Source organism: Chionomys nivalis, chromosome 19, assembly GCF_950005125.1.
Source record: "Chionomys nivalis chromosome 19, mChiNiv1.1, whole genome shotgun sequence".
NCBI classification, from domain to species: Eukaryota; Metazoa; Chordata; class Mammalia; order Rodentia; family Cricetidae; genus Chionomys; species Chionomys nivalis.
In genome coordinates, this window is record NC_080104.1 from 41535778 (window position 1) to 41544488 (window position 8711).

The 8711-nt window shown below is 54.5% G+C and overlaps 1 protein-coding gene across 2 annotated transcripts in view; it reads right to left on the bottom strand.

Annotated features, from left to right (window-relative positions):
* Unc5b (unc-5 netrin receptor B) overlaps positions 1–5535 on the bottom strand; it is a 66048-nt gene extending 60513 nt beyond the window's left edge. For both annotated transcript variants that reach the window (XM_057751326.1, XM_057751325.1), the window contains exon 1: positions 5060–5535. In XM_057751326.1, coding sequence (XP_057607309.1) covers positions 5060–5138 — 79 coding nt within the window. In that variant the 5' untranslated portion in view covers positions 5139–5535. The remainder of the gene's footprint in view (positions 1–5059) is intronic.
* Between the last annotated feature and the right edge of the window lie 3176 nt (positions 5536–8711).

Below are 8711 nucleotides of genomic sequence, written 5' to 3' on the forward strand. Positions count from 1 at the left end.
GATTCTAGCACCGAGGCCAGACCCTTCACACAGCAGGATGCAAGATGGCACCAGGTCTTCTAGCGCTGCAGGGCAAACGGCAGGTCCAGTCCTGAAGAGGAATCCCCAGCGAGACATAATGGATGGAGCTTCCCAGACCTTTCATGACTCATGGTCCCTACATCACACACACCTGTTTATACCCAAACAAAACGAAACCATGCCTGTATGACACTGCACCGCCCCCCCACCATGCTCAAACATCCACACACTGAGGCACACACGCCACACCCTCCTATACAAAAGGTCCTCCTCCTCCTACATACACACACACACACACACACTCCACACCTAAGACCGACATAACACTCACCTTCCCCTTCCCCTCCCCCAAACACGGTTCCACCTGCCACCTTCCCACTGCACATTCTCACAAACACTCCTCAGTGCAGCACAATCTCACACCCACAGGCCCGCCTTGCTGGAGCCGGGGAAGTTGCGATGCGCTAGGGGCAGCTTGGAGGAGCTGAGAAAGAGGGGCGTCGGGAAGGAGGAGGGACACAGTGCTCAATGGTTAAGTGGCGCTTTGAGCTCCCAGGACTGGGCAGACTCGGACCAATTATATTGACTGGGGAGAACGGTGAGAGGTGGACACAGAACAGGAGGGTTTTGGTGCACTGTGGTTGGTACTTAGCAACACCAGGTGACGGACTGTACAGAATCCAACCCCCCAATCTTCGGAGCCGCTAATCAGATGGCTTTGTAGAAAAGGGGACAAATAGGAGCTCTCCCAGCAGCCCGGAGCTTTGGGAGGGAAAAGGAAACAAAAGGAGGGAGGGGGTAGGCAGCTGATTTATGCCTGCACTTCAGCAAATGTTTTCCCTGCCATTAGCCTCGGGAAGATCAGGAGCCAGAGGAAGGGCGCGTGGGGGGTGGGGACCTGTGGCTTAAGGAGCTCAGCCCGGGCTTGTTTGCCCGCCGGGCTGCAGCGGAGTTCCGATCCTCAGCCTCCAGATCCTACTACGATCCAGATTTGGCCTGTCAACTAACTCCCTGAGAACAGCCGGCAGCCCGCTTCGGAGTGCCAGTCTTCTCTCAAAAGGCTTGGGCGGGGGTGTGGGGGATGGCTCACTTGTTGCCCTAGCTCACTAAAATCGCCCAGGTCGAGAGGGAAAATCCCCCAGGCGCCGTGCCATTACAGGCTCCAAAAGGGCAGGAGGTGGCGCTCCAGCCCAGACTTCGGGACCCAGCCAATCGGGAGCGGAGCAGGGTTCCCCGAGCCTTCGGACACATGCTTCTCCCCGAATGGTTCTCATTATGGCATTTTTAAATTCCCTTTAAAAGAGAGGGGAAAAGCACAGCCTGCACTTGTTTGGGTTCATTCTGCCTTCACAGCTTTAATGACTCCATTTGTGGAAGCTGTTTAGGAAGCTGGTGGAGAGGCGTTGGAGAAGGATGCCAGTAGAAGTGTCAGCTCAGGCCTGGCAGCAGCCTTTCCCCTCCCTTCCCCCTGGGGGCCATCTGCCTAGGCAGCAGTTTCTCTGGTAGGCTCATGACCACCCAACCTCAAGTCACAGCCCGATACCCAGCCCCTTGCCTTTCCTGCAGATTTCAGACTCCAATTCGCCTCCTTTCTACCCCAAACCCTGCTGGTTCCCCAGGATACTACTGTGGCCAGCCAGTCCCGGGGGAGGGTTGAGTACTGCTTACTCAGTCAACCTTGCTGTCCAAGCACCTGGGATAGAAGGGCTACAGCTCATCCTGCTTGTTCCCCCAAAGTCCAGGACATCCCGTAGACATTGGGGTGACTCTGGGAGGAGTTTGGGGGCCCAAACTTCATCCTAGCTCCGACAGACAGGAATGGCATCATAATTCCCTTCACATAAGGATCCATAACCAAACCATGGCAGAAACACAGGTTCCCAAAGTGTCCCCAACTCTATAAATGAATGTGGCCATCTACAAGGCTGCCCTTTGACCATGTAGGCCAGGGAGCTTAGCCGATGACCTACATTTTGCTAAGACCAGTACCTGTGGTTGGTGTCATTTGTGAGCATCTACCTGGTCTTGGAGCCTTATTCCTGACCCTTGTCAGGCTGTGTTCTGTTAAGCAGGATTCAAGCTCCCCAAGCAACTCTCTTTCTCCATTCCTGCTACAAATCCAATCTAAACCAACTGTCAAAGTGATCCGACTTAGGTGGGGCCTCAGCTTCATCCAGCATCCTGAGCCCCCAGGGAAGCTGTCCAGCCTGCTGGTGAGGGTGGAGGGATCAAGGAGCCTGAAGCACTAGCCGAGGCAGGCCCTTGAGCTCCGAGTTCAAACTCCAATTCTACTGAGCTCCAGTGTGACCGTGGGCCTTTCTCGAGGCCCCAGCAGTTAGAAATGTGGACCTGTTAGGTCCTATGGAATTCCCCATTGGGTAGGGAAAGGAGTGGGCCAGAGCAGAGGCATTACAGGAGAAATTCCTCCTCTGCAGTGTTACCTCCACTTTTTAATGAGAAAGCCCATTAAGATACCTGAGTTGTTCATTTGTTTAAGCAAGATGGGAGCTTGCTGTGGTGTGGTGGGAGCTTAGGGTAAGGCACCAAGCCACACAAGCAACAGCAGCTCAGACACTAGGAAAACTCCCAGTTTAATTGCTCCTTTAAAAGATGATCAAGAGCTCCTTCTCAACTAACCCAGCCAGGGGCCTGGGAAGGGCTGGGTGGGGTGGGGTGGGGTGGAAGGAGACTCCCAGGACCAGCCAGTGCTTTTGAAGTGGCGGCTCCCAGCCAGTCACTTGCTGGTTGGCATCTTCCCAAGGGTCTGAGGTTCTAGAGGTCTGGTTTTGATTCTTCTATCATCGAGAGCTTAATGCTTAAAAACAAAAATTCTCTGCACTCTCAAGGAGTTGCCTGTCATAGTCTCAGGAGGCAAGCGGAGCAGAGGGAAGTGCCTGCTACTTTGGAGCCGTCCCTGTAATCACTCCTGCTTCATCAATCTATCTTATTGCAGCCAGAAGGAAGTGTGGAAGAAGCCCGCTGTAGCTGAAGTTGGTCTAGCTGACATAAAGCAGCCCAGCATACTAGTCCAAAATCGGTGTGAAGTGCAGACAAGATGTGGGGAAGGCCTACACTCTAGCTTTGCTTTTCCTCATCAGTGAAATGGGATCAGGAGGAAGACACTGGAAAAACCTAAAGAGCATTCTGGTAGATGCCTCATGCCCGTGGCTGTGTGAGAAGAGGCGTGTTCCAGAAGGTAGGTTCCTAAGGGCAGTGTATTCTGGGCAAAGGAAGGCTGCAGGCGGACCCCAGCAGCTGGCCCTGCTCCAGGCTGGTGGGCAGGAGGCGCCCGCCGTGCTATGTAATGAGCCCAATTCCAACACCGTTTCTGCTCGCTCGCGAGAAATCAAAGCTGGGTATTAGAGGCCATTTCTGACTGGGCACTGTTCATGCCCAAATCCATCAAAGCCCTGGGCCTGGGGTTTCTTCCGGGGAAGATGGGGGCTGAATGCTTTATTCGGCAGAAAAAGCAGGCCATCTCCAGCATTCCTGGCCCAGCCCACCCACCCAGAGAACTCCAGGTTCACCGGTCCTATTTTCCTCCAGATGGAGTCCCAACCCCAGCAACTTTGGTATCTATTCCCGAACCCACTACCCTGCTGATAAATATATACATATATGTTTCTCAAGATGCCGCCTGATCCATGTGCCATTTCCAAACAGACTTCACTCCACCCTTCAATCACCCCACACAGCCTTAGACAGAAACTAACACCCAATCCAGCACCTCCCACATCTAACTGCACCCTTTAAAACAAGGCTGGTCATTTAGCTTGCCTCCCCCTTCCCCATCATTACCTTCCAACTTCAAAACACTGCTTTAAATACCCGAGTCTGCCCAAATCATAATTAACTCGGATCAAATGATTGAGTGTTGTAACTTTACAGCACAAGGCTTGGGGAAAAATAAAAAGTGGAGGGGGGTGCTAAAAGCAAGCTCTAGCCATGGGAATCATTAATTCCAGGGGAGGGACCTTTAGCGCTTTAAGAGAGGTGGGGAGGAGGGGAGGGCAGAAGTCAGCATCATTGAGGAAGGTGGGATGGGGAAAGCCGAAAGTGCTAGTTTTCTTGGCCCATTCTAAGCCTTTGCTTAGGGGAGGCCTTTGTACAGGATGCCCCCCCCCCTTTTCCCTCCCACCCAATCTCGGGAGTCAAGGTACCCTGCTGGCAGTTCACCTGCTTGGGTACCGGAGAAGCTAGCGCGAGTGTACTTTTCCTTCCAAGGAAGACGCAACCCACTTTGCAACCCCCAGCAGAGGCAGCAAGACACTTCCACGTTCGCGGCGGGAGAGGAGGATTAGGGGACTTTATAAACTTAGGAATCCACCAAACCCTATTAGGGCATCTTGCTGGGTCCAGGGGCGGTTTAGAAGCAAGCTCACCTGAGAATGCCAATAACCCACTTAAAATTGGGGGAAAGTCGGCAAGGGATATTACGTCCCTTCACTCTCTGCCAACACTCACTCAGAAACAATCCACCAACCACGAAACCCTTCCAAACCCTACCACGCCGCACCTCCGGAGACCAGGGTGTGCAGGACTCGGCCCCTCCCCCTTCAAAGGCTAAAGCCTTCGGGCCTCGTCTCCCCAAAGGTGGAGGGGAACAAGCGCTTCCAGGGCTCCGCAGTCTCTTGCTCTCTCCCTCTGACCCGCAGAATGCTGCGCGTGCTGCCCGTGGGAGCCCGCGGGAGCCGAGACTCGGACTTAAGTTGCAGGCAAACGGCACGGAACAAACATTCGGCCCAGGTAGCGACAGCTTTTCGGTGGCAATCGGGGGTCACCTGGAAGTGAATTAGACCCCATTCTATGGGCAAGCAACTAGCCCTTGGAGGCAGGAGCAGGGAGTTTCGGGCTTACGTGGCACCCCAGGTGGCAACGCGTCGCCCCCTCTCCCGGGCGCCGAAGCTGTTTTTTTAACTTGGGTGCGTTCACCGCGTCTCCGGAGCGCAGCGACTCCCCAAGAACCACCAGAACTTGTGGTTAGAGGCTGAGACTCGCCAGATCCGCATCCCTGCGTCCCACTCCCTCTTGATCCTACCTGCTAGGCTCAGTGTCGGGTCCCAGCAGAACAGCAGCGCCAGCAGCAGCGCGCCCCGCGTCCCGCTCCGGGCCCTCATGCTCCTGTCGCCCGGCCCGGGCGCCTCTCCCTCGGGGCTCTTTCCCGGGCCCCAGCCTCGCCGCCTTCGCCTTCGCCGCCGCCTCGCCGTCCTCGCAGGCGCCCGGCAGCGCCAGCCCGTGCACTCCGTGGGCGCAGCGGCAGCCACGCTGCGCCGGGAAACCGCCCGGCTGCACGGAGCGCTCCGGGAGTCGGACGCCGCTAGGGATCCGGGCGCTTGTGCGCCCTTTCCGCGATCTCCCGCGGCGAGCGCGCTCCGCTCCCTGCTCCGAAGTTGCGCGAACCCAGCAGAGTGCGCTCAGCGGCGCTCGCAGCGGCCGCGCCGCGAAGTCTGGCCGAGTGGGGTGCGCGCTCCTCTCCGCACCCAGCCGCTCCCAGCGGCTCCTCGCCCTCCCTGCCGCCGGCCACAATGCCCAGCGCCGCGGCGCGCTCGCCCTAGAGTCAGCGGGCCGGGGCGGGGCCTCACGCGCTATGGGGCGGGGCATGGAGGACGGGGGCGGGGCCACGGGGCCCTGCGAGGGGGTACCCTACTGCTGTGCAGGCGCGGCCGAGTTGGGGCCTATCAGAGGGGACCCTCGAAGAACGTAGTCTCAGAGCACCGAAAAATCAGTCCGCTGAGAAGCTGAGTTCACCGAATCTTCTTCCCTAAAATAAAGAAAATAAACTTTCGTGCCTTTCTTAGCTCGGATATAAGTCAGCTTTCGCTTTTGATTCCATCTCAAAGGAGGTACGGGAGTTTTAAGAAAAATCTCAAAACACCCAAATCCTGGTGGAGCTGGGGATGTAGGTGAGGAGTTACAGTTGAGGGTATTTGGGCCTGAGTTAGGATCATGATTGGTTCTACTCGTCTGCATGACCTAGGACAGGACTCTTTACATGGGATCCGGAAGGATGGCTCTTCTGAGGATGTGGTGAACCAGCCAAGTGTGTCGGGAGGGGCCTGCTGCTGCCTTTGGCTCAGTGTAAACTTGGTTCTGCTCCTTACGCGCGTGTGACCTTGAAGAAGCTGCTGAGCTGTTTCCATCACTGTCGTCTGTGAAATGGGGAATAGTGATGTTAACAGTCTCATAAAGGAGCAAGGAGCAGAATGGAGGAAATGGAAGGAAAGTAGGGGTATAAACGGTGGCCCCTGTCCCAAGATTCTTGTGGGAAGTCCTGATCACCCAAAGGGGGGCCCACAAGCCTCTGCGGCCAGATGAGTCTTGGAGGATGTCTGTACATCAGCTGACATGAACAGCCCTTCAGTGAAGTCTTCCATGAATGGGCATCATTTCAGCTAATTCCTCAACTCTCTGGAGAAAGTATCATAGACACTTGCTTTATAGAGTAGAGGCTGAGACACAGAGAGGCAGAACCATTTGTCCAGGATGACACAGCCAGCTCTGAGTGAGGGAATGAAGGGGATAAGGGAGATGGGGTTGGAAAAGCCCCATAGCTGAGCATGATGGTGCACACCTTTAATCCCAGCATTCAGGAGGCAGAAGCAGGAGGATGCCTGTGAGTTTCCAGATCAGATACCAAGGGTCTCCCTGCTACCCCTTAACCCAGATCAGCTGGCCACACATAAGCTTTTCCTCCTTACAGGTCTGGAACAGCCCTCAGATATGGAGGCAGAACGCTTCTTCATGAAGAGGGCAGCCTAGGCAGGCTCTGAAGTTGGTGGGAGGGGGAGAGGTGTGTGGTGTGGTAGTGGTAAGGATGTCAAAAGAGGCACATATTCCCAAGTTGTTCCTAGATTGGAGAAGAAAGGGTTGGGGAGGCAGAGTTGCTGGCTAGGAGGTTGGTAGTATGAGGGTGAGGGCAGAGAAGCAAGAAGACCCATCCTAGCCGTGCCATTGTGCCCTGACGGGCAATAAAAGCAGGACTTCTGGACACCCCCTCTCTCCCAACTCCACATACTGAAGAATGGAGATCCACAGAGGCAGTGGATGGAAGCAGCAGTGGATGGAAGCAACACCTGCATCATGGCTGGCCAGGAGGGTGGATACGGGTGGAGTGAACTCCCGAGGCAGGACTTTGGTTTCTGCGGGCAAAGGTAAATGGGTTATTTTTAGCCTGGCCTGGAACAGCATGAGCAAGGGTAGTGGCTGATCACACCCAGCCATCTCCACCCATTCCAGACCGCAAACGCATAGCCCTACACACCCCTGGACAGTTACACATACCTGCAAAGGAATATACAAGTAAATATACAACAGGGACACACAGGTGCAAGAGGCTCTTTCCTGAAACACCCTCTGTGCAAATAAACATCCACCTAGAAAAAAACCCACGGACCAAAACCCACGGGGCTAAAAACCCCAAACACACCTCCAAGCACACACATAGACATCTGACTGGAAAGACAAACAGGTATTTTGGATATTTAAAGACCGCCAGGAAACACCGTGGGTGCATGGGTACCAAGACTCACATCTCATCCTCAGACCCTAGACACAGGCACAAGGCCCTAGGCCTGAGAACTCAATAGAAGCTGCAGGTCATTCTCCCTCCGTGGGGAATGAGAGACTTTGTGCTGGGCAGAGAGGGGATAAGAAGCATTTTTCCTCCCTTCTACCCAGCCCTGTTCCACCCATCAGTCTGGAATCTCTCTCTGCTTTAAAAAAGCAGAATTACTTCATTCTAATTAACTCACAAATGAAAGCATCACACAGCTAGGGGCAGCCACACTAATCCTTGCTGGATGGGTTCCATGCTCTTCCATCTCAGCGAACATCTCTGTACCTAGAATGACCATTCTGAGGCCATGGAGCTTCCTTAGGGTTCTGCACGTACACGATCAATCACAGCTTTTATTCACTTATGCGAGAGAGAGAAGAGAGAGAGAGAGAGAGAGAGAGAGAGAGAGAGAGAGAGAGAGAGAATCTATAACAGAGTTGAAACTAGATATTTATAAGGTCTGGAGAGGTGGCTCAGAGCTTAAGAGCACTGGCTGTTCTTCCAGAGGTCCTGAGTTCAATTCCCAGCATCCACATGGTGGCTCACAGCCATCTGTGATGGCTGCCATCCATCTTTCCTCATCATCCAGTTTCTCCAATCTTAACATCTGCTCACAGAGGTCTGTCTCTCTGGATTCAGGGTCAGCCCTTTCAGGGTCTCCCATAACTCCCCTGGGCCCCTTCCTGTGTTAAATCTCAGGAAGATGCCTTTCCCAGTTACCTGCAGCTAGGGGACCCTGGTCCCCGACACTCCGGTCTAACCCAGGCAACCTCATCAACAGGGAATGACCACTTCCCTCCCATGTGCAAGGTAACACAGTGGAGGAGGTGTACAGATCTTTCCAGGTGTGTCCCCAAACCCTGTGCCATGACACTCAGTTAAGGGGGGCTGCTTCCAGTTGAGCCAAAACGAGGGCACTGAATTATCAAAGTTGGCCTCCTTTGGGGGGAGGGGTTCAAGACAGGGTTTCTCTGTAGCTTTAGAGCTCCTCCTGGAACTCGCTCTGTAGACCAGGCTGGCCTTGAACTCACAGAGATCCATCTCTGCTCCCTCCCAAGCGCTGGGATTAAAGACTGTACCACCACGCCTAGCAGCCTCTGTTTTTATTTATTTCGACACCATCAATGATGCTTCC